We start from the raw sequence: 23,573 nt of genomic DNA, 5'->3' as shown, positions 1-23,573 counted from the left end.
TTGTAGTCCACGGGTTTCCGGAGGGTCGTGAGGGGCCGAGGAGTGGGCGGAGCCGAAGGAGATTGTGCGCATGTACTTATATGTGTCAAATCCCCTGGAGGGTCACTGGGTAATGTAGTCCTTTGTTGTCTGGGCTGGGGATGGCGAAGGCGGAGCAAGGGGCGTACTCCTCGTCCTCGATCGCGTCAATCATGAGCACGGGGCGGGGCGGGAGGACCAAGCGCCAGAGCACGTCCTGCCCCGCCGGAAGTGAAGGTGCGGGTTCAGCCGCGGGCTCGGAGCGGGTGAGGCGCGCGGAAACACCGGCGCCGAGAATCGGTGGGGGCGGGTGGCGGACGCCGCAGCTGGGGCCATTTGAGGGGAGCCCCTGGGGCCTGAAGGGCGTTTGTCAGGCGGTACAAAAGGGAACCCGTTGGAGAGGGGAGAAGGGGCGGGTACGACCTGTCTAGGGGAGCATGTTTGGCGACCCGGAGTTCCCAAGTCGAGGGGGTAGGGGAGGGCGGGGTTCTGAACGGAGTGTCTTTTGGGAGGTTGCGTGTTAGGGCTGTTATTTAAGAATTGGCAGAGCAAGTGGGGTGGGCCTCGGTTCAAGATATGAGTCGATTTAGAAGGTGGAGGGCCCAGGAAAGGGTGGAGTGCAGGAAGCTTGGGAGCGTTTGAATGTTTTGCGGGCCCAGGAGACCTCAAGGAACTGGATGAGGGGCCGAATGTGGACCTAATTTCATCCGATCCCTATCCTCCTGCCTCCCTGTTCTTGCAGCCCCCGCCCGGATGGCAGCAGTAGTTCTAGGGGGAGACACCATGGGCCCCGAACGTATCTTCCCCAACCAGACTGAGGAACTAGGGCCGCATCAGGGCCCTACGGAAGGCACTGGGGATTGGAGCAGCGAGGAGCCTGAGGAAGAGCAGGAGGAAACGGGGGCAGGCCCCGCTGGCTACTCCTATCAGCCCCTGAACCAAGATCCTGAACAAGAGGAGGTGGAGCTGGCACCGGTGGGGGTTGGAGAAGATGTAGTTGCTGATATTCAGGATCGGATCCAGGTATGGTGGAGGAGGCCCTGTTCTGGCCAGTGAAGCTGGGATCCCTGAAGAGCTGGCCCTGAGCTGTCTTCTCTGGCTCTGCAGGCCCTGGGGCTTCATTTGCCAGACCCACCATTAGAGAGCGAGGATGAAGAGGAGGAGGGAGCTACAGGATTGAGCAACCACAGCTCTATTCCCATGGACCCCGGTAAAGAGAACATTGTTTCATTCTATAATAATGATGGAGAAAAGGGACTGGTCAGACCCAGTAAAGGGAAGTCACAGAAGAACACCCTGATCCTGAAATGATAGTATGTAATCTAAGATTTTACAGACTTCGGAATCCAGGTGAAATGCTATTGTGCTAGATTTGGGTGGTGGGCAGGCTTGCCTGGAAATAAGATAGATTTGGTCGCCCTCCGAGCCCACGGGTTATGGGTTAATTCAAGGAATGGGGAGCAGAGCTGGTCCCATAGTTTCTATCCCCGAACTGTTCTCTGTCTGTGATTTCAGAACACGTGGAGCTGGTGAAAAGGACTATGGCTGGAGTAAGCCTGCCTGCGCCAGGGGTTCCGGCCTGGGCTCGGGAGATATCAGATGCCCAGTGGGAAGATGTGGTACAGAAGGCCCTCCAAGCCCGGCAGGGGGCCCCAGCCTGGAAGTGACTAGCCTGAGAGCTGCCTTATCTCCAGGCCAGAACCAGCACAGGACTGAACATATCCCTGGTTGTAACGTCCATCTCCATCTTTCCCATCTCCCTTTCCACATCAAGGCAAATCAGACTTCTTCTCAGAGACCCACTTTATTCAGTTCTGTACATACGGGGACATCGGCCCAAGCCCAACCCATCTTTGCATGTATCACTCTGTGGAGAATAAAGCACCCTATGTACACAGCCAAAAGCTGCACTGCCTGTGCCCCTGGGACCTGGGTCCGGCCCTCCTCAGCCCCTCGCCCCTCCAAGGTGTCCAGCAGGGACGAGTGGGGGCCTGCCCATCATCAGCACCAACCAGGAAATAAACAGGTGCTGAGGGAGACATGCTCGGGGCACTGCGCCCTGCTGCCTCCTGGCTTTGGGAGCTGACAGCCAGGGAAAGCAGTCAGCCCCAGGGTGGTCCCTTCCATGTCTGTGATCCCAGGGCTGCTGCTCATCAAAGAGGGGGCACAGGGTAGGGTGTTTGTTCACCCCCTTCTCTTGGTCCGTCTGGGCCCTATATTCCCTATGTTCATCACCTGTGGTCCATAGCCTATGCTTTTCTCTTTTTGACCTCCCATGTGGTCTTGGTCAGGCAGGGGGTTAAAGAAAATAATGAAGCCCCATCAGCCTGCACACTGCTGGGGCTGGGGGCCTATTTGTGCCTGTTGGGGGTTGGCTCCCCTCCAGCTACTCCAGGGGCCAATGGGGCCTGACCTAACTTTGGTGAGAGTAATCTCCTGCTGCTCCCTATGTGCTTCAGGGGAGGGAGCGAAGGAAAGACACCTGGAGTTCAAAAGAGGAAGGGAAGGGGGGAGGAGCGTTATGTATTCCTGTGTGTATTTCTCAGAGCAGCCTCAGGTAGCTGTGGGGTTAGGAGCAGGAGGGGGACAGGCATCCCCAAGTTGTCTGAACGCTGAGGATCTCAGTGCTCAGCCTGTCTGTACTAGCCACAGGGAGGCATGAACACATTTGGGGGAGAAGAGGGACCACTGTGTAAGGGTCCCCGCTTCAAGTGCTGCATCCCCTCCCTAGAGTAGCTAGAGAGGCACTGCCTTGCCCCAAGTCAGCCAGTGGGGAGCAGAGGGTGAAGGGCTAGGGCAGCGTCCCAGGGCTGAGTGGGCTGTGGCCCTGCGGAAGGACAGTGAGGGGGTCAGAGAGCCTCCTGGCTGGCAGTTAGGAATTCTTCCGCCCGCTTGTGTGCCTCCAGCGCCTTGATGGTGTACACGTCCTGGGGCAGCTCTGACTTCCGCCGAAGCAGCACCTTCTCCTTCTTGATGTCCTTGAGCATCTGCGTGTGGGTACCGAGACGGTGAGGGATGCTGGTCAATTCCCAACAGATTCTATGGTTTCCTCCCCTTATTCTTGGGCTCTGCTGCTCCCATCTCCTCTCCCTTCCAGAGCTTTTATTTCTGCTCCCCACTCTCTCTGTGCCTTCCCACCTGCACGGCCTCTGTCTCCACTGTCCTCTTCAGAAGCTGGATGTCCTCTGCCGTGGGGGTCTCTGTCTCCATCGAGTACACAGGAGGCAGTGGTGGAGGTGCTCGAAACATGGGATACTGAGTAAGGAAAGGAGAGGCATGGGCAGGTGGTGGACCTGTCTGCTTCGTGTTCCTCCTCAAACAAACCCTCCCTCAGCCAAACTGGGCCCTGGAGTTCAGGGCAGTGGCAGCAAAACCTCACCTGGGGATTAAGTCGGGCCAGCTCCTCAATCTTTTGCCACATCTCTTCTCTTTCCTTCATTCGGAACCGGCCCCTAAGGGAGCAAGGACAGGATTGGAGGAGGGGAGTGGGCTTGAGAGAGAACCAGAGGGACCCCAGGGGTGAAGATGGAAGACCCCAGGTAGAGAGACACTCACTTCTGTTTCTCTGCCTTGTACTGTTGCGTGCAGTCATCAAACAGCTTCTGGTTCATCTCCATAAACAGCTTGAGGGCATTGTAGATCAGTCCGTGGATTGTCCTGCAGCCAGGAAGAAGGATTGCGTATAGGAGGTCTTTTTTTTTTTTTTTTTTAAAGATTTTATTTATTTATTTGACAGACAGATCAGAAGTAGGCAGAGAGGCAGGCAGAGAGGGGAGGGGGAGAAGCAGGCTCCCTGCGGAGCAGAGAGCCCGATGTGGGACTCGATCCCAGGACCCTGAGATCATGACCTGAGCCGAAGGCAGTGGCTTAACCCACTGAGCCACCCAGGCGCCCCTGCGTATAGGAGGTCTTACCAATGCTGAGGGCAGTGCCAGGACCCCAGCCCGCTCTCTCCCAGGAGGAGTCTCTGCTAAGAGATTTTGGAGACCTCTACCGCGTAAGCTGCTTTCTCTAGCCAAATCATGTGACTGGACTGGCATTTCAGGGTCTTTATCTATCGGTCCACCTGTCCGTCCTTCACCTAGCCCCATGCTCCAAGACCTACCTTCTTCCCAACACTTCCTACCCTCTGGCCTACGCTAATGGTCTCCCCGCAGCAGGGTGGACGGCATCGGTACCACAGTGCACTCTACAACGCTGGGATTCAGCACAGGCTACAAAGATCACATGGGCTTCTCAGAGCACGCCATGAGGTCTCCAAAGCCGCCCACTATCTGGCTATAGAAAGGACACAAGCCCTGCTCTGCTGTATGGTATCAGCCCTCTCACAGAGCTGTCCCCTCCCTGGGCAGGTCCTCAAGGGCCTATCAGCGTGTGGTGGGCACCAGCCCCCCTGCTCGGAGGCCAGATGAGGCCCGCTGGCTCTTCGGTTCTTCCCCACCTTACGGGGTCCCAAACCAGAGCCCCACCACCCAGCCCTGCCCCGGCCCCGTACTTGTTCCAGTGGCTCTTGGAGTTCCTGTAGAGGGCAGGAAACATGATGGGGAGGACTCGGGCAGCATTGTCACTTATCAGGCTCATGATGTACTCATTGTTCCAGTAATAGAGGGCGCGCTCTGCCACCTGGTGGGGACAGGTGGGACTCAGCAGGGACAGGGGTAGCTCTGCTTAAAACCCTCCCCAATTTCTGGGAGGCAGGGGACGGGGATGTGCTGGTCAGAGTCTCACCTGGAAATGGGGGCTGGAGACACACTTGGCAAGCTGGCGGAAGAGTGGTTCCATCACTTTGCTGAACTCTGAAGGTTCAATGACATCCAGAATCTCTTCTAGCTCATTCAGGAACATGACTTCCTTGGGGCTGTGGGTCTTGGGCCAGAACTTGAGGAGTCCTACAATCACCTGTGAGGAGGGCACAGAGATAAAATTCTCCCTCAACACCTGCCTGCCTCTGCCAGAAGTCTTCCAGACCCTTCCTCCGACCCCGGTGGGCACTGCTTGGGCGGTCTCCCCCTAACTGCTCATGTTTCTTTGACCTGGATCTGTTTCCTACGTATATATAGGTTCTACTCCTTCCTCAGGAAAGCGTGTCACCTCTTGGGTCACGTCCCTCCTGAGCCCCTGCTTATGGCATTACTTGATAGGCAGACTGGCAAGTCTAACTGACAAGAAGAGGTGCCCTGGGGCTGGGAAGGGGAATTACCGGCTCCGTGAGACTGCTTTCCTTCTCCAGGAACTGGACCACGCAGTAAGCCAGCTGCAAAAGGTTGAAGCAGGAAGGAGGTGAGGTGCAGGGCCCAGGTCTCAGAGACATCAGGGACAGAAGCAAGAGCACAGAATGGAAGAAGAGGTGTACAGAGGAATTACCCCCCCCCACTCCTTCTGCCACCCCCATCCCAGCTGGAATATCTTCCCCTCCCTCTCTTTTCTCTGCTGCCAGAGTCAGGAATCATCAGGAGGAAGGCAGCTCACCTGAGGGTGGTAGACACTCAGGGACTTGACCTTGTGAAGGGGAAGCAGGACGCGGATGAGGAACATCTTGTGCTCTTCCTTAAGGGGCAAGGCAAAGCCGTTGATGATGCTAGGAGTTATGGGAGGCTTGTTAGGACCAAAGGACCAGGTAAAGTTCAGTGCTCCAATCCCTCCAGCCTTCCATAGGCATGTGTCCCCCCACCCCACCTCTCACCTGCCAAGAATCTCTAGGAGCTCAGCAATCCCGTTGTGATGTTCTGTCTCATAGATGAACCTGAGGGAAGAAAGAAAGGTTCTCCTGATAATCCCTGAGGTCCCTCCAGCACTCTGCAGAGTCCTCCTACCTCCCTGCTCCCACCCCCACTTAGCAGGGCTTGCTTCGCTCCTAAGCCTGGCTTCTGGCCTCACCTGTAGAAGATGTGGTTGATCTGCCGACGGATATAAGCCCGGAGCCCCAAAAACTTGCCATAGATGCGATGCAAGATGGTCTTGAGGAAGTCCCGCTCTCGAGGATCCTCACTGTCAAACAGGTCCAAGAGCTGGGAGCCGACAAGGGGAAAGGCAGTTGAGTGAGGCAAGAGCCAGGGAGGGCTAGGGTGACACAGGGTCCTAACCAGGGGACAGCTAGAGATTCTCTGGATGAGGGGCATGAGGACAAGTCTCTGGCAAGCAGAGACACAGCTCTCCCCAGGGCAATGTCTAGATACGCACGTTTACGTGCCCCACTGCCAGGGAAGAGGTAACTGTTGCTTGTTTCCTTCAGTTATGCTGGAAACTTCCCGAGAGCAGAGAGGTTTGTTTATCCCTCCCACTACCACCTGTCCCTTTGTACCAGACCCAGCTGAAAGCCCATCTATTCAACAGATGGAGAAGGAGCAGGGCTGCCTTGAGGGGGCGCGGGGCTAGAGTTCATGGACTAGAAGGAGGGCAGGACAGGGACTTCAAAGACTCACAGCAAGGACAAACTTCTGGTCGATATACTTCTTTGCTATGTTTGGCTGGAAATCAGGAGACTCAAGGAAACGTAAGAAGAACTCATACACGAGCTGTCGGGGGCAATGAGCATCCGTTTAGGGGGCGTCCTCCAAGGGCTGGGAGACCCCAGTTGCAGGTCCCCGAGCGCCCCATTCCCTGTAGCCAGGCCAGACTGCCCCCTCCCTCCGATACCTGCAGGTGCGGCCAGGCGGCTTCCAGGGTGGGCTCATCCTCTTCCGGGTCAAACTCAGCCCCGGTGGGGTTTGATGAAGGTGGCAGCGTCCGGAAGAGGTTCACTGAAAACTGGGGGGTAGGACCCAGGTGAGCGTTCCTGTCGGGCTTCTCCACAGCCACGGTCCCTCCCCACTAACCCCACTGCCCCATGCCCACCATGGTGACTGCCTCAGGGTAGATGGCCTCAGTGACAACATCGCGGCTATGGGTGATGTACTCCACCATCTCGTTGAGTCCTGCCCGCTTCACCTCCTTGAATTTGAGGTCACTGAGCGGATCTGACACAAAGTCAAAGAGGACGCAGCACTGGCGCAGCTTCTGGATAAAGAGCTCCTCCCGCTCCTGGGTGGGCGAATCTGGGGGCGGGGAGGCAACAGTCACACTCTCGTCCCCAGCCCTTCACTGCCCTGTGCTACTCACCTTACAGGATTTTCCCCTACCCCGACCTGCCCCCCCAACCCAGCCCTGGTGGAACTCCCTCTCATATTCTCTAGAACTTCCATCTCTCCAAAATACCCCAAAAGCCTCCATCTGCCAGTGCCCCGGGACCCCCTAGGCGTGGTGTACCAGCGCCCTTGACCTTTTCCAAGTACCTTTCAGGGCAGGAAGCTTCTGCAACTCCCGGTTCTTGCTGAGATTGAAGCGGGATGAGCTTTGCCGTCGCTCCTTCTTGACAATCTGGGGCCCTCCGGAGTACTTGATTTTGCTGAGCTGTGTCGGGGGTGGCGTGCTGTTGCTGGGACGCTTGTTGGATGATGGGGGCTGGGGCTGCGGCTGGGGCTGGGGCTGCGGCTGGGACTGGGCCTAGTCAAACAGGTGGCTGGTTGGAGTCGGCTCCCCAAGGTATGCCTTCCACCCTGGGCCGCTGCCCATTCCACTCCCCACAACACCCCGCCACCCATCCATCTTTGCCTGTGCAGTCCTGGGCAGCCACGCAGCTGTCTCCCCCCCTGGAGCAGCTCTAGTCAGTATCAGAGACAGCTAAGGTCTATTATCCCTAGAAGAGAAGGGTCGAGAAACCGTGTCTTCCAAAATGATGCCCGCTGCCTTGGAATCAAGAGCCTTCAAAATGCTTGTTCTGGTTCACGAACAGGCAAATCTAATTGATGGACTGATGGTACCAGAAGGAAGAAAAGTGGCTGTCTCTCCAGAGGAGGGCTGGCGGGGGAGTGGGCTTAACTGAGAAGGGCCCTGAGGAACATTCTGAATAATGGAAATATTCTCTCTCTTAACTGGATCTGGGAGGTGGGTCCTAGCGGAAACACAGGTGAAAAGTCATTAAGCAGCACATGTGAGATTAGTGTACTTGACCGCTTCACTGACTGAGTCACATTCTTCGGTTCAAGGTTAAAAGAAACACCGCCCCCAATAAAAAAGTTCGAAGAAATTTATTCTTATGTCTCAGTAGTTTTAACTATGAAAAATATAGCTTAAGAAAAATCCTACAGGGGTACCTGGGTGGCTCAGTTGGTTGAGTGTCTGCCTTTTGGTTTCGACTCAGGTCACCGTCTCAGAATCTGGGATGGAGCACTCAGTGGGGAGTCCGCTTGATTCTCTCCCTCTGCCCCCCCATCCCACAAGCACATATGCGCACTCTCTCTCACAAATAAATAAGTAGATCTTAAACCAAAAAAAAAAAAAAAAAGAGGGATGCCTAGGTGGCTCAGTCAGTTAAGCATCTGCCTTTGGTTCAGGTCATGATTGCAGGGCCCTGGGATCAAGTCCTGCACTAGGCTCCCTCCTCAGCGGGGAGCCTGTTTCTCCCTCTGCCTGATGCTCCCCTTCTTACCCTCTATCTCTCTGACAATAACAAAATCTTTAAAAAAAAGAAAAAGAAAAATCTTACATACGAAAGAAGGCTTTTGTGTACTTTCTTTACAACACTATAAAAGCAAATAAATAAATGGATGGATGGATGGATGGAAGGAAAATATGGAGTTAAAATTATGTTTATAAAAACTATGTACAAAATGTAATCATACATGGTTCAGCTGTGGAAAACATTTACATAGTCATAGTAATTTGCCCCAAATTGGTGATAAATATTTTGGAAGCATGGAAAATGTCTGTGTTGGAGATATAAGATACTGAGGCCTTAATTTTCCATAGTAGAAAGTCAAGAGATAATATCTAACACTCGAAAATTAAAGAGGGGCGCTTGGGTGGCTCGGTGGGTTAAGCCTCTGCCTTCAGCTCAGGTCATGATCTCAGGGTCCTGGGATCGAGCCCCATATCGGGCTCTCTGCTCAGCAGGGAACCTGCTTCCCCCCTCCCTCTGCCTGCTGCTCTGCCGACTTGTGATTTCTCTCTATCAAATAAATAAGTAAAATCTTAAAAAAAAAGAAAAGAAAATTAAAGAACAAAAAGCAGTAAAAGAATCTTATTTGGAAGCACAGAAGTCAATTTCCAAGGAAAGGGGAGTTGAAAGGGGTCTCCAGAGAGCAATAGGAGAGCGGGGGGCTAGGCAGGCAGCTGCTCTGCTCATTACAAGGCCAAGGGTACTACCTGACTTTCCTGACAATGTACATGTTGTCATGTTGATAAAAATTTTAAAATAAAACGAAGCTGAAAACTATGTAATGACAGAAAATTGCTTCCTATGCTAAGGTAAATAAGGATAATGCAAAAGTGTACAAGCAGAATGAGCTCACCCACATTGTACCATATGCACAAAACCAAAACCCAGTGCAGAAAGAAAAAACAAGAGCAAGTCCACCATGGTGTTCATGACTATCTCCCGTTGTAGCACAATGATATAGGACTTTTTCGTCTTTTCTAAATGTTCTGCCAGCTGACCCTTTTATATAATTGGAGAAAAACTGCTGATTCTTTAAAGCTGTCTATTTCCTCCCAGACACAGGTGTGGGAGCCCCACAAAGCCCATCTTCAGAAGGCTACACACAGGTGTGTGGGGGGCTATCCGCCCCCAGGTTCTGCCAGGTAACCACCTGCGGGGAGAGGGCAGAGGCGAAGCCACAGGACAACCCTTGCCCTCACAGACTGAAGCAGGACCAGAGGACTGAGGCCATGCCCAGCTGGGTGCCCACAGGAGAAGCTGACCTTCTGTCCTCATACCTGCCATCCCCACCGGCCCTCCAGTCTCCTCCCCAAACTCTGACTTCCTACCACAGGAATGGGAGAATGCGAAATCCTATGGGGTAGGGGGAAGGGGAGGAGGACAGAAATGCTATGCTTTGCAGGCTCTGAATTTTTTTATAGAAACAATTATGTCAAGCTTGTGACCTATCTGGGGATCAGAGGAGAGGAGAGACGCACTGGATCCAGCCCGGGGCAGGCCTGTGGGTCCAGGGTAGCTCATTACCTTTTTGGCCATCTGGCCTTCTCCTCCACCTGAAACGACCGCTCCAGACACTAACCTGACAGGGGAGTGCAAGGAAATGGGGCAAGAGCAGCCGCCATACTCGTCTTCTGCTGTGACCAGCGTGCGGCCAGTGTGATTTGGGGCAGACTGTGCAAGGCACCCTGGCATCTGGGGTCTCTCTTCTGGCATACGGCGGATGGGTCATACCTTGGTGAGGGATAGGGGAGAGAGGCAGAAGGGTGGGAGACCAGAGCCTGGTGTGTGTCAGACCCACCCCTGCTTCAGGCCTTCATTTCCCTGTTGCAGAAACAACCAAACCCTTATCTGTGGAGCTTAGTGGTCGAGAATACAGACTCATGCTAAGACTGCCTGGGTTTGACTCCTGCTCTGTCATTTATTAGCCCAGTAACCTCCAGAAAGTCATACAGTCTGCCTGCCTCAGTCTCCTTGTCTGTAAAGTGGGGATGACAATACTACCTACTTCATAAGGTTGTAATAAGGATTTAAAGGAACATTATATGACTCACAGAAGTTTTTATAAGAAGTGTCTTCTATTATCACGATTAATTATTTCCCATCCCTGGATTTTAGGAACGCAACCTGGAAATTCCTCAAACTAGCACACCTCAGATGTTCCTATGGGTCCACTATCTTCCCCGGTCTAAAAGGGGGGAAACCAAGGGCCACCTGGGTGGTTCAGTCAGTTAAGAATCTGACTCTTGATTTGGGCTCATGATCTCAGGGTTGTGAGATCGAGCCCCATGTTGGGCTCCATGCTGGGCTTGGAACCTGCTTAAGATTCTCTCTCTCCCTCTCCCTCTGCCCCTCCTTGCCTTTTCTCTCCCTCTCTATAAAAACCATGGGGGCACCCAAGAAAGCATTTCATCTTTCAAGATACATTTAAGTCCCACCCTCTTCCAAAAAGCCTTCTCAATTGCAACCTGCAGTGTCCAGTCCCTGCCCTTGACCTCCTGACACTACTTGTCTATTTCACTGGTTCTGGGATCATCCCCGGTGATGTCTCTTGCTTGGTGTGTTCAACATGTCCAACTAGGTAAGTTCCCTGAAAGTCAGGACCCTGGTTTGCACCCCTCTGGATCCCCTTGGCACTGGCACCTAACAGTCATTCCATGAAGGTCTGGATGGTTGACTGACAGGGGGCTACGCCCAGGCCTTTCCTGTCCCAAGTTGGGACCTATCAGAACAGTCAGGAGCAGAGGAGGAGGGAGGAATATTAGTGATACCAGGGCCAAGGGCTCAGAAGAACAAAATTCTAAGGAAGAACATATCTCTCTCTGTCCTCCCAGATTAAGACAGACCCCCTGCACCTCCATAAGCCTCACACAGAGGAGAGGTCCAGGGAAAGGAGGCACTGGACCCAGAAAGGGAGAAGCAAAGCCTCAATTTTCTCTGTTAACAGAGAAATGAACTAATCTCCAAGTAAGGTTAAGAGATCAGAGGGCTGCATGGCTAAAAATCAAAGTTTAAAAAAAACAGGTCGATGCCTAAAGTCTCTTCCCTACTAGGATTGCATCACCGAAGGTGGGGGAGGCCGGAGAGCGGCTGAGCTCAGCCTGCCCCACCACAGCCCATCCCACCGGGCCACCCTGGTTTTATAAGGACCCTTGGCTCCCAGGCCCCAGGCACAAGAAGCATCTGACAGACAGCTGGTCCAGCCAGCAGCACCCGGCTGCCAAGCACCAGTGAGGCATTCCCTGGTCTTTTCACTCTTCCCTGGGAAACAGGCTTGTCAGAAGGGATGTATGGGGCTGTGCCAGCGACCCACTTCATGTTCAACTCTTTATCCTAAAAGCTTCAGCCTTTTTTTTTTAACATGTTTTTTAAAGATTTTATTTTTTAGTAATCTCTATACCCAACCATGGAGCTTGAACTTACAACCCCAAGATTAAGAGCACAGGCTCTGCGGACGGAGCCAGCCAGGCGCCTAGTAAAAGCTTCAGTTTATTTTTTTTTTAAGATTTTATTTATTTGAAAGAGAGAGGGAGAAAAAGAGCACACTAGAGGGGGAGAAACAGAGGGACAGGGACAAGCCGACTCTGTGCTGAGCTCAGAGCCTGAGGTGGGGCTGGATCTCATGATCCTGAAATCACGCCCTGAGCTGAAATCAGGAGTCAGACACCTAACTGGCCGAGCCACCCAGGTGCCCCAAAGCTTCAGCTTCTGACTCCTCTACTGACCCGGCCTGGAGGTGGGAAGCAGGTGAGTCCCCTGGAGAACCTTCTGCAACCCTCCCAGCATGGATGGACACTGACCAGAGGCAAGCCAGCCAACCCACTCCCCACCCCTTACTGGTTCTGCCTGGCCCCACTTCTGAGACTCTGTCATGGCCAACTCCTCGGCCTGAGCTCCCTCTCCTCCCACCTCCAAGAACCCTTCCCAGATTCAGGCCTCCAGCAGTCAAGTGGGACTTCAAATTTAAGCACCAAGCTCACTTTTAATAAGAGATTGCAACTAAACTTGCCCACTCTGAACCAATCCTAGTCCAAACTGATCCTAATACAGCCACCATTAATAAACAAACCCAAATATTTAAACCTGAAGCAGGAGACAGAAATACAAATTAAGCACTATAGAAAGTATTATGGCATGGGGCGTCTGGGTGGCTCAGTCATTGTTAAACATCTGCCTTCGGCTCTTTGGGCTCCCTGCTCCATGGGAAGTCTGCTTCTCCCTCTCTCTGTCAAATAAGTAAATAAAATCTTCAAAAAAAAAAAAAAAAAAAAAAAGAAAGAAAACCGCAAAGATTAACATCATTGCTTTTGCTTAATGAATTAACTAGTCAAATAAAGATCACTTTCGTGTAAAAGCCCCAAGACCACAGGGGCATTCTCCTCTCCAGAGCTCCATCTAGCCCCACTTCATTATTTTCTCCCTTCATTTATTGACTGAAGTCATGCTAATAAGCCTTAGAGATTAAAAGGTGGCCCCTGTCCTCAGAGAGCTCACAGTCCAGTGGGCGAGACCAACACGCCGGCAGCTCTCAGGAGAATGAAAAAGCAGAGAGGGCCACCACGGATCTGGGAACACAGGCTCTGGCTGAACAATTAGCGAAGGCACTCCTGCAGGGGTGACTTCTGATGTGGCTCTCAAAGGACACATATGAGTTTAGCAGGCAAAGAAACAGCACAGGAAGATAAAGTTGTCCACGCCAGCGGAATCTCATCAGTAAGGGCCCAGAGTCATAAAAGGGCTTGTATGGGAGGATGGGAAGTCCAGTGCGGCTGAGAAACCAGGAGGGGAGCTGGAAGAATGGGGTGGGGCCAGCTCACAGGGGTCCAGAGTGTGAGTCTAAACTATAACCTGTAAGCAGTGAGATGCCAACAGAGCTTTTTTTTTAAAAAGATTTTATTTATTTGACAGAGAGCGCATGCACACAAGCAGGGGGAGCAGCAGCAGAGGGAGAGGGAGAAGCAGGCTCTCCACTGAGCAGGGAGCCTGATTCAGGACTCAACTCCAGGGTCCTGGGACCATGACCTGAGCCTAAGGCAGACACTTAACCGATGGAACCACGCAGGCGCCCCAACAGAGCCTTTAAATTCAGGATTGATAAGACAAAAAAAAGTTTTTAGGGTAACAACTCTGGCTACTGGGAGGACAGGCTGAAGTGGGTGAAATGGGATAGTGTCTTCCTCCATCTGTCCCTGCTCCCAGAACTCAGGACAGGGCACAGGATATAAAAGGATCCAGGGCAGTGAGCTGTTCTCTCCACAGACAGACCAGGAAGGACGGCTGCCTGCAGCAGTGGGTCAAAAATGAGCCTGACCCCATCTCTCAAGCTCCTTTCCACTCTAAGACTCTTCAATAACCTCAGAGCCAGCGTATCATGTCAGTAAGAACCCGGGAGAATTGGCTCCTGGGCCACACCACACTAGGTTGTATTCCAGCTCAACTGTTTACTGGCTGAGTAGAAGCTATTTAGCCTCACTAAGCCTCAGTTCCATCTGTGAAATGGGATGATGATGATAATGGAATGACCTCAGGAGAGTGTTGTCTAGATTAAATGAGATTAAAAGATTAAATACAAGCAAAGGTCTGAGGACAGAGCCTGGGAAATTGAACAGTGTGTGTCCTCAAATTCAAGTCAACCCAACACCTGTGAATCCGACCTTATTTGGAAACAGGGTCTTCACAGACATATCAAGTTGGGTTGGGCCTTAAATCCCATACAGCTAGTGTCCTCATAAGAAGAGGGCAATGCAGGGGCGCCTGGGTGGCTCAATCGGTTGAGCCTCTGATTCTTGATTTTGGCTCAGGTCATGCTCTCAGGGTCCTGGGATCAAGCCTAGCATTGGACTTCCCGCTCAGAGGCGAGTCTGCTTATCTCCCTCTCCCTCTGCCACTCCTCCTGATCACGTGTTCTCTCCCTCACAAATGAATAAATAAATCTTAAGAAGAAGAAAAGGTGAACAGAGAGACATAGAAAAATAGGGAAGAACCCCATGTGAAGACTGAGGAGGAGATTGGAATGATCTATCCATAAGCCAAGGAACATCAAGGATTGTTGAAAACCACCAGAACTAGGCAAAGAGGCATGGGAGAGACTCTTCCCTGGAACGTCAGAGGGACACGACCTGCTGACATGTCAATTTCAGATTTCTGGCCTCCAGAACCATGAGAGGATCAATCTCTGTCATTTTTTAAAAAGATATTATTTATTTATTTGACAGACAGCGATCACAAGTAGGCAGAGAGGCAGGCAGAGAGAGCTGGGGAAGCAGGCTCCCCGCCGAGCAGAGAGCCCAATGCGGGGCTCAATCCCAGGACCCTGAGATCGTAACCTGAGCCAAAGGCAGAGGCTTAACCCACTGAGCCACCCAGGCGCCCCAGTCTCTGTTATCTTAAACCACCTTGTCTATGGGCATGTGTCATGGCTACCTGGGACCCTGACACACAGGTAACTGCTCAGTAAAATAAATGGTGGCTGCTATCATTATTAGGAGCAATCAAAAAGGCTCCGGCAAATGCATGACCCAGGGTAAAAGAGCCCCAAACTCTGCGCTAGAAAAAGCAAAGGAAGGACTGTGCCAAACGGCTTTGGAGGACCTGAGTCTGGTAGCCCGGACCCCAACTTTTCCACCACCCCTCTGCCCAGGGCCCCATGGGGACAAGCCTGGAAAATCATCACAGTTCCCGCCGCTGCCTCCTACAGGGGAGCCCTGGGCAACGTTTCACTGAACAGAGCCCAAGGTGAACTCAGCACTCTCCTTTTTCAAAAAGGCCTCGTATCGACCCACTGCCTTTAACCCATGTTTCCAGAAAGGCAGTGGAGAGAAATCCCCACAGTTGGTCTCAGCATCTTTCTTAGCCTGTTTGAGCTTTCATTTTCCTACCTATGAAAGGAGATGGTTAGACTCTAAGGTCGCCTCCAGCACTTTTCTGAAGTTGACTGGTTTGCTTATTGGTCACTAATGCATTCAAATACAGATACTTCTGGTGTGCCAGGCCCTTCCGCACAGGAGGGGAGTCTCACAGAGCTCACTGCTGACACAAGGGTTCAAAGTGATGAACAACGAATTTACATCAAATTGTTTAACTGCAGTTGTGGTTCATCGCTGCCCTGACCATGTCCTGGCGGGGAGGGATAGGGAGGTGGTCAAGGAAGGCTGCTTTTAGGACAAAACATCCAGTCTACCTAGTAACCAAGTAAGTAGGAGTTATTTAGGCAAAAAATGAGAATGGCCCTCTAACTATTCCTTTCTGTCCCTTTAAATCCTGTCTCTAAGTCCCTCTTGCTGCTTTGAATGTCAGTTGCCAGCTCCCAGCCACCTTCCCTGTGGGTCCTACAGATGTCACCATTCCGAAAGGGGAGACTGAGCCCAGAGGAGTGTTGCCCAGGAGCGCTGGCTGATTATTTATTAAGAACCAAGTGCATGAGGACACCTGGCTGGGTCAGTCAGTAGAAGCATGTGATGCCTGATCTCGAGGTCATGAGGTCAAGCCCCACATTAGGTGTAGAGATTACTTCTTCTTTTTCTTTTTTTTTTTAAGATGTTATTTATTTATTTGCCAGAGAGAGAGAGAGAGAGCATGCATGCGTGCCCAAGGAGGGGGAGTGGCAGGCAGAGGGAGAAGCAGGCACCCCGCTGAGCAAGGAGCCCGATGTGGGACTCAATCCCAGGACCCTGAGATCATGACCTGAGCCAAAGGCAGATGCTTTACTGACTGAGCCACCCAGGCATCTCTAGAGGTTACTTTAAAAATAAGTTAATAAATATAAATAAAAACATTCCGACTTCCAAAAAAAGAACCAATGCATGAGCATAGAGGTACGTGGAAAAAGCAATGCACCAGCTCCAGCACGCCACACATGTTGGACAAATAGTTACAACACCAAGTGATAAGGCCTATCTTAGAGACAGGCTCAGATTACTGCATAAGTGCAGAGGAAGAAGGAATTCATATTTTGTGGTCCCCACCTCCCTTTGTAAAATGGGGAAAACCTACCCTGCTTCTTCTGATGACTTAAGTGAGGCCTAAAACGACGGCCAGAGGTGTGAAAAGTGCTTGGATCTCTTTAGAGGTGATAGGGACCAGAAGTACCCAGAAAAAGCTAAAACAGGGTTAACCCCAAACACTTGTAAATCGATGTCTTCTTCCCAAAAAACCCACAAGCTGTGCCCATAACCGGAGAGCTATTTCCTGTTGTCCTCCATCCCTCTGAACAGTTCAAAACAGGACAGAAGAAGCAGAGAAAGCAAGGATCACCAATTTCTGAGTAACACAGGTGCTTGCTCAACGTGTCCCCGGGCCTGGCCACCATCTTGAGCATCTCACTGAGCACACTCCTGAACTCTCCTGGACATACTCTGGACTTAAGTCTCTCCACCCTCCAGTGCTCTTTCAGCTTGCCATTTATGGCTTTACAGCCCTAGATTGCCAAGCTGTGCTGACCTCTGCTCATGACCATCCTTTAGCAGCTCCTCTACAATCAGAACCAAGGGCAGTGGGCCCAGCCCTGCCTGCAATGTGGGGACACCAGCCTCTCCCCAGCCCCCTGCCCTACCCTGAGCCTTGCTGAAGCCACTCGTCCCCCACCGAGCACCCGTGTACTTTTTCCCCTTCTCCCCAGCCCCTGATACCCTTAGCTTGCTGCCTAAGGAGAAAGGAATTCTCATCACTCACAGTTGGTAGACAGAGAAACGACTTGCACGGGAGCTGCTGGGGAGTCTGAAGTCCCGCAGACTCTCTCTGCTCTACACCAGCCACAGGGGAAGGCTCCCCGAGAGCAGCTACCTGGCTGGGCTGTCCAAGCCCCTCCCAGGCTGTGGAAATCCTGTCCCTTCTGCCGGGATAACTCCCGGCCCCCTGGGATCCCTCACCCGTGGGCATCAAGCACATGGAGCTGGTGCCCGCCCTGTAACTAGGGCCCTGTCTGTGACCATTACCTCGTCGGTGCTCTCGCCTCCACCATCCTTGCTTGAGCTGCTGGGCTTGGCCGTGCCTTTGGCAAGCTTGGGGGGCTCCTGAAGGGGGAAGATGGAGGTAGTCAGCAGGTGAAAAGGGGAGAGAGAAAGGGGTCTCATCTGGACCCCTTAAGTCTGTGCTGTAATTATCCTCCGTCCAACGGAATCAATCAATCAATCAGAATCACAGAACATGTACCCTGTACCCAGCCCAGGGGAGGAGGGCTGGGGGTACACAGAGGGAGAGTCAGTCCCTCCACACAGTCTGGAATCTGGTCAGGAAGACACTGCGAAGACAGGATAATTAAGCAAGATAGTGTTCTGTCACCTCACATGGCTGGTGTACGAGTTGGGGCCTGGGAGGACCTCCGTCTAGGAAAAACCAGAAGCCTTGCTTCTGGCTATATCGGGAAGGAGGAGCCTAGGCTCTCCGGCTGGAGCGGAGGGAATCACCACTCCCCCCGACCCAAGGCCATCTACAAAGACCTAGAAGCTTTTTTTTGGGAAATTACAAATCACACCCAGACTAGAGGGTGCTACTGGCCTAATCAGGTATAGGAACCATCCCAAGAACTCCCCGGTGGACAAGCACAGAGACAGGCACCGGGGTAAAACCCTGACCTGCCACAAAGCCAAGCGCTAGTCTGAAGTCTCCCTTGGGAACTGGGCCGCTGGCTCAGAGCTCTGGCCTGCCAGGCGTCTCTTCCTATGCTTCGGGCCAAAAAAAGCAACTGCACAGGGACAGGACGGGGAAAATGTGAAAAAGACTTGGGGATTTAGGTCTGATTGCAAGCTCAACACAAATCATCCAAGTGCCAGGGCTATACCCCCTGACCTTCCATCCAATTAACAGATGGAGTGTGGAGTGCTTGGCATGGGGGAGGGGGGAGAGCAGGAAAGTGCCCCTGTCCTTGGCACTTCACAGGGCTGTCTAGCAAGATCTGGTTCACTCATGAGCATCAGACTTTGGGAGGGACAACGACAAATCCTAGGTTTTCTTCTGGCGAAATACAACCCATACTGGGAGTGGGTTCAAAAGCCTGTCCTGAGAGCAACAGCTGCAAGGCTGGGATGGCTAACAATGGGAGGAGTCCGGGCGGTGGGTGAGCAAAGAGGGGGTTTTCCGAATCAGTGAAGAGCTGCATGTGAACGAAAGCTGCAACTTGTTCCATGTGGGTCCAGGAGCCCAAGAGCCACGGGATGAAGTGGCAGGAAGACAGGCTGAGGTTCCCAACGAGGAAGAATTTTCTCCTAGAGCAGCACAGAAACTGGCTGCCTCGTGGGGCTGCAAGCTTCCGGGTCCCGAGAGCTTTCCAGCAAAGGAGCATTCCTGACTCCTCTAAACCATGGGCAGAAGGGATAGGAGCCCTAAATGAAGACTTGGTCGGAGGACCTTGGAAGTCACTTCCAGCTCCGAGATTCTGCCGCTTGAAGGCACCTGAGCCCCTTCGGTGACAAATGTTAAGTCATAGGGACTATGGGGGCACAGGGATTTCTGTGAGAACAGAGCTCTGTGTGGGCTGGAGGAGGGGGCAGGGAGGAAGAGAGCCCTTCCCAGGTGTGGAACAGCTCTACGTGTCACAGGGCACTCCTCCTTGGGGCTAAGTCCCCTCTCCACTGCCCACCGACCAGGCTGGGCACACTGACCCCTCGCCAAGGAGCCAGGGAGTATGGCTCAGAGCATGGAGTGTGGCACAACAGGACGAGGGGGTGCAGGCACGAGTCACTGAGGTGCCCACACGTTCCCCAAACATGGCCCTCGTGGACAAAGCTGACCCATCTTTGCATGTGTTTCATCTCTCTGCTCCACAGAAAGCTCCTTCTCCTTTTAGCACCCCTCCACCAGCCCGACTGCTCAAACCTATCAGGGAGTGCTCCAATGAGAGATCCCAGCTGCCTGCCTACGTGGGCGAGTGTGGGGGCATGGGGAAGCCACGCCCACCACCCTTGCTCCCTGGCTCCTGCAGAACAGGGGGAGTGTGCACACAGCGGAGCACCCCAGCGCACCCCAGAGCACCCTAGAACAGTCCAGCATCAAGTGCCACCCGCACTGTGGTTCGGACCCCACACTCTGTTTGGGACCAACTCTTACTAGCTCTATAATCGTAAGCAGGTAAACCAGGCTCTCTGAGCCTCAGTCCTCAGCTTTTAAATGACAGCAATCATATTATCTAATCCCCTATAGCAGTCTCTATGCGGCACGTGAATATCCCAGTGTTAGCCAATGGTATGACTATTATCAAAAGCCAGAAGGTAGAAAGGAGCAGGGGCAAACCGCCTAGGAACCTAAGAGGTATGTTCCCAGATCAGAACAGGAGGGAAGAGGAGGGAAGCAAATCGCCTCGAGGGATTGACTTGGTACCCATCTACTGAGTGCCTACTGTGTGCAAGGAAGATGGCCAGCCAAAATGGAGCTTAGTTATTATCTCAAGGGGGAAGAAAAGATTTGTTCACAATTAATTCCAGTCCATGGGAACACCGAAAGACCACAAGGGACCTATCAAGTGTTCTGCAAACCCAGGGGAGGAGGGAGAGCTCCCTCCTAACTGAGGGCTCGGGAAAGGCTTCAGAGAGGAGGCCGTGAAGGATGACCAAGACTGGGCCCAGCAGAGATGAAGAACGAGGAAAGGGGATGGACCCAAACTAAAGATCCCCCGCCCACCCCTCCTCTCTGTTCCCACCCCATCCAGGCAAACCTCAGTCACACTGTCCCTCCACCCCCTCCGGACTTGTTAACCACTGAAGGAGGCCAAATGCAACTGGAAATCAAGAGCAGAAAGTTAAACCTTAAAGGGAATCAAAGATGTCTGGCTCTGTGCACCCCAATTCCACCAATACTCTTTCCCAGACAAGTACCATGGTCAAGTATCTATGGTCCTAGCAAGTCTAAGAATCTTCTCAATCACCTAGTAGAAGGCTTTTTGTAGATGGGACAGTATCTGTTCCAACAAGACTAAAAACTACAGATGGGTGGGGACCTCACCAGCTTCCTCTGAATTCCTCACCCCTCCACACTCCTTGACGGAGCCCCTTAGTCTCGGGTGCGACTGATTTGTGTGTGTGTCATTTACAGCTCCACTGCCCAAAACCACCTCAGCAGGCCCACTCCCCAAGGACACAGGGCCTGGGTGCAGCACACCAACTTGCCAAGCCCAGGACCCCAGAAGCTTCAGGGCCTAATACACCATCACCAGCCCTCCACTCAGAACCTCTGTCCCTGTGAGGTTATGGGGACAACCCAGAATCACACTTGCCTGCCAAATCTGAAAGCCCCAAGATAAAGAGTTGAACTGATAAGGTCAGGGGCGGCAACCCAGCAACCCAGCCCACTGGAGGGCAAACGAAAGCAAGACACCTCTGGGGTCATAAAGTGGCTGAGCAGAGCGCCAGACCAGAGCCAGCCCCCACCACAAGGGGCCAACCCCAGGAGAGGAGAAGCTGGGGGAGGCTGGAACTGGTATCCTAGCATCCTCTGTGTGAGTCTGTACCTCAAAGGAACCACACCTCTGAGTCAGACCTCAGCAACAGCAGGAAATAGAAGGTAGAGAAAGGCAGGGATGAAGAACAGGGGAAGGCAGGATGGAGGTAGAAGAAGAAGGTAAAGAAGGCAACATCAAGAAACAGTCTGTGTCAGGACACCATGAGAAAGTCAAGGGTGTCCAGGGGCAGCTGTCTGGCCTTTGGAGAAAGAAGGAAAACTAATCCGATAGTAAGGGCAGATTACCGATTTGAGGGTACTGTAACCCAGGAAGGCAGGAATCCACCACTGGTGCAAAATTGGAAAAATGCAAAGGTTATCCTAAGATTAGGAATAAAAGGAGGAGCTTGCTCAGAGTAGGAAAGGTAACTGATTTAGGATGAACCTGCAAGTCGGTTGATGCCTGATAGGGAGGCTTTGGTACAAAGGAGGCCTTTAAATCAAGAGACCTCGTATTGCAGCTGGGCCTCCAAGCAGGCTGTGTGACCTTGGCCAAGTCCCTTCCCCTATCGGGGCCTCAGTCTCCTCATCTGTATCACTAAGGATTGCACTGAATGCGCTCAGAGGTCCCTTCCAGCATTGACGTTCTGAGGTTCCATCAACAGAAGGAAAGGCTCAGTCCTGGCTTACAAGTTTGTGTGTGAAGGAAGAACTAGAGGGAGGGGCCTAGGCCAGATTTGGTGGAGGAGAGAGAAAGCAGAGCAGTTCTAGGTCAAGGAGCTTCGCGGGGAGGGAGAAGGGGCTGTAGGGGACGGTGGAGAAGGCCGGCACAGGCCCAGGCCCAGGCATGTAAGAAGAGAAGGGGCTGCGCGCAATGGGGGGCGGGGGGAGGTGGGCTAGAGGGAGGTGCAGTCTCAGATGACGGGCTGTCCCAAACGGGTAAACGGGTGGGGAGTGGGGGTGGCGGGGGCTGGTGGAGAAAAAGCAGGGGAGTGACCTGGGAGTGGGGCAGATCTGGAGGGAGGTGGTTACCCAGGGCCTGGGGTAGGGGAAGGGAGGAATGGATGGAGGTGTACGCGGGGGACTCCATCCCAGGCAAGGTGAGGGAGGCTTCCCAGCTGCGGCACAGGCTGGGGGTGCGGCCAGCAGCGGGGGTGGAGGGCTGGCCCCGGGAGTCCTGCGGGGGCCGGACGGGAGGGTCAGTCTGGGGCTGTCCCGGGCCTGGCTCGGCCTCTCCCAGAGCTCCGCGCAGGCCCCAAGGCGGAGGCGCGAGGAAAAGGGCCACACTCACCTTCTCCTTCTTCAGTTTATAGGGCATCTCGGCCCGTCCGGACCCAGCCCGGCTCCTGCGGCCCCGCTCCGGCTCCGGCTTTGCTCGGCCGCACTCGGCCCGCTCGGCGTCTCTTCGCCACCGCCTGCGCGCTGCGCCCGGGTCGAGCGGTGATTGCGCCTCCAATTGGCCCGAACTCTTACAAACCTGCCTGACAACCAGGCGCCGCCTCCTCGGATTGGTTACTGTGGCCAAGCAGCTTCCTTTTTTTCTCATTGGAAAGGAAGAGTACAAACCGCCAGGGTTCCTCTCCCAGAATTGGTTGAAGCGGGAGGTCCCGCCCTAAAGTGGGTCGAGCTTAACAAAGGAGGCGGGGATAAGGGGAAGCCCTAGCATAGCACCCAGTGCCGCACTCCGGCGTCTGGTGTGCGTCGGCCTCGGCCATTCTTCACAGCCCGGTCCCTTCCAAAGTGGCTTTTACTCTTTCCCTGCGCTTCTCCTTTGGTCAGTTCGAACTGAAGGAAAGAAGCCGTAAAATGAAGGGTACCTTTCTTCATCAGGGTAACTTAGCACTAATTGCATATGCAGAATTGGTGGAGAGAGCTCCCGATTGTCCTCCAGGGAATCCCTTTCCTAGACGGGACTTGCAGAGAATGAAAGAAGGCTGGCTGGCAGGGACCTTGGTGAAATTAAATGAAAATTCTGGGTTTGTTACAATTTTGGAAAGCGGGTCCACGTTTCTATTGCCAAGTGTCCTGTGACTGGGGAACCAACTAGATTGGAACACTTGGGAATACAGTGGAAAAGCTAGCTTGTTGAGTGTCTTAGGATAGACATCCCTTACTTCCACCTTGCCCAAGCCAATGTCCTAATGAATGAGTATTTCCTGCCTTCAGGGGGTTTACTGACTGGTGAAGTTCACAAACTTGTATGAACAGATGCTTAAGATACAATGTAATGAATTAAACAAATTTAGAAGTGGCTGAAGGAATATGTTTCAGAAAGTCAACTCCAGGGGCACCTGGGTAGTTCAGTCAGTTAAGCTTCTGCCTTTGGTTCAGGTCAAGATTCCAGGGTCCTGGGATGGAGCCCAGCCTCTGGCTGGCTCCCTGCTCAGCGGGGAGCCTGCTTCTCCCTCTGCCTCTGCCCCTCCCCTAACTGGTGCTCAAGGGCAACATGTGCTCTCAAATAAATAATTAAAATCTTGAAAAAAAAAAAAAAGTCAAGGGATGCCTCAGTGGCTCAGTCTGCCTTTGGCTCAGGTCATGATCCCAGGGTCCCAGCTGGGCTCCAAGCTCAGTGGGGAGCCTGCCTCTCCCTCTGCCTGCTGTTCCCCCTGCTTGTGCTCTCTCTCTGACAAATAAAATCTTAAAAAAAAAAAAAAATCTAACGCTGGGTTGGGGGGGGCAGCATTTGGGTGGCTCAGTTGAGCATCGGACACTT

At 52.9% G+C, this 23,573-nt stretch overlaps 2 protein-coding genes across 5 annotated transcripts; one reads left to right on the top strand and one right to left on the bottom strand.

The window, feature by feature from the left end:
- The first annotated feature begins 165 nt into the window (after positions 1 to 165).
- MEA1 (male-enhanced antigen 1) lies at positions 166 to 1,922 on the top strand. 4 transcript variants are annotated; one of them, XM_046004516.1, is made up of 4 exons: positions 166 to 255; positions 761 to 1,041; positions 1,126 to 1,228; positions 1,534 to 1,922. In XM_046004516.1, the coding sequence occupies exons 1-4, from the start codon at positions 192 to 194 to the stop codon at positions 1,683 to 1,685; spliced, it is 600 nt and encodes a 199-aa protein (XP_045860472.1). In that variant the 5' UTR covers positions 166 to 191; the 3' UTR covers positions 1,686 to 1,922. The 4 variants fall into 4 exon arrangements, with proteins under 4 accessions (XP_045860472.1, XP_045860474.1, XP_045860475.1 ...); XM_046004518.1 differs by having other exon boundaries at positions 212 to 284; XM_046004519.1 differs by lacking the exon at positions 166 to 255 and adding an exon at positions 258 to 318.
- Positions 1,804 to 22,292, bottom strand: PPP2R5D (protein phosphatase 2 regulatory subunit B'delta). The gene is made up of 16 exons (XM_046004512.1): positions 22,152 to 22,292; positions 17,425 to 17,502; positions 7,290 to 7,500; positions 6,853 to 7,052; positions 6,655 to 6,765; positions 6,441 to 6,533; positions 5,896 to 6,026; positions 5,702 to 5,761; positions 5,488 to 5,596; positions 5,219 to 5,272; positions 4,747 to 4,917; positions 4,514 to 4,641; positions 3,574 to 3,675; positions 3,398 to 3,470; positions 3,157 to 3,273; positions 1,804 to 3,005 (listed from the first exon to the last, which is right to left on the bottom strand). Exons 1-16 carry the CDS (start codon positions 22,176 to 22,178, stop codon positions 2,868 to 2,870), a joined length of 1,803 nt encoding a protein of 600 aa, XP_045860468.1. The 5' UTR covers positions 22,179 to 22,292; the 3' UTR covers positions 1,804 to 2,867.
- Positions 22,293 to 23,573: the final 1,281 nt, after the last annotated feature.

This window comes from Meles meles, chromosome 5 (assembly GCF_922984935.1).
Source record: "Meles meles chromosome 5, mMelMel3.1 paternal haplotype, whole genome shotgun sequence".
Classification (NCBI taxonomy): Eukaryota; Metazoa; Chordata; class Mammalia; order Carnivora; family Mustelidae; genus Meles; species Meles meles.
This window is presented reverse-complemented; position numbering and strand designations above follow the sequence as displayed.

What these genes read in the sequence shown, in the direction of transcription:
- MEA1 (XM_046004516.1), top strand. Translation starts at nt 192, where the DNA reads ATGAGCACGGGGCGGGGCGGGAGGACCAAGCGCCAGAGCACGTCCTGC. An exon ending in ATATTCAGGATCGGATCCAG is followed by an intron (nt 1,042 to 1,125) that starts GTATGGTGGAGG and finishes CTGGCTCTGCAG; the next exon opens with GCCCTGGGGCTTCATTTGCC. An exon ending in CTCTATTCCCATGGACCCCG is followed by an intron (nt 1,229 to 1,533) that starts GTAAAGAGAACA and finishes CTGTGATTTCAG; the next exon opens with AACACGTGGAGCTGGTGAAA.
- PPP2R5D (XM_046004512.1), bottom strand. Translation starts at nt 22,178, where the DNA reads ATGCCCTATAAACTGAAGAAGGAGAAG. An exon ending in ACCAGAAGTTTGTCCTTGCT is followed by an intron (nt 6,027 to 6,440) that starts GTGAGTCTTTGA and finishes GTCGGCTCCCAG; the next exon opens with CTCTTGGACCTGTTTGACAG. An exon ending in TACAAGGCAGAGAAACAGAA is followed by an intron (nt 3,471 to 3,573) that starts GTGAGTGTCTCT and finishes TTGCTCCCTTAG; the next exon opens with GGGCCGGTTCCGAATGAAGG.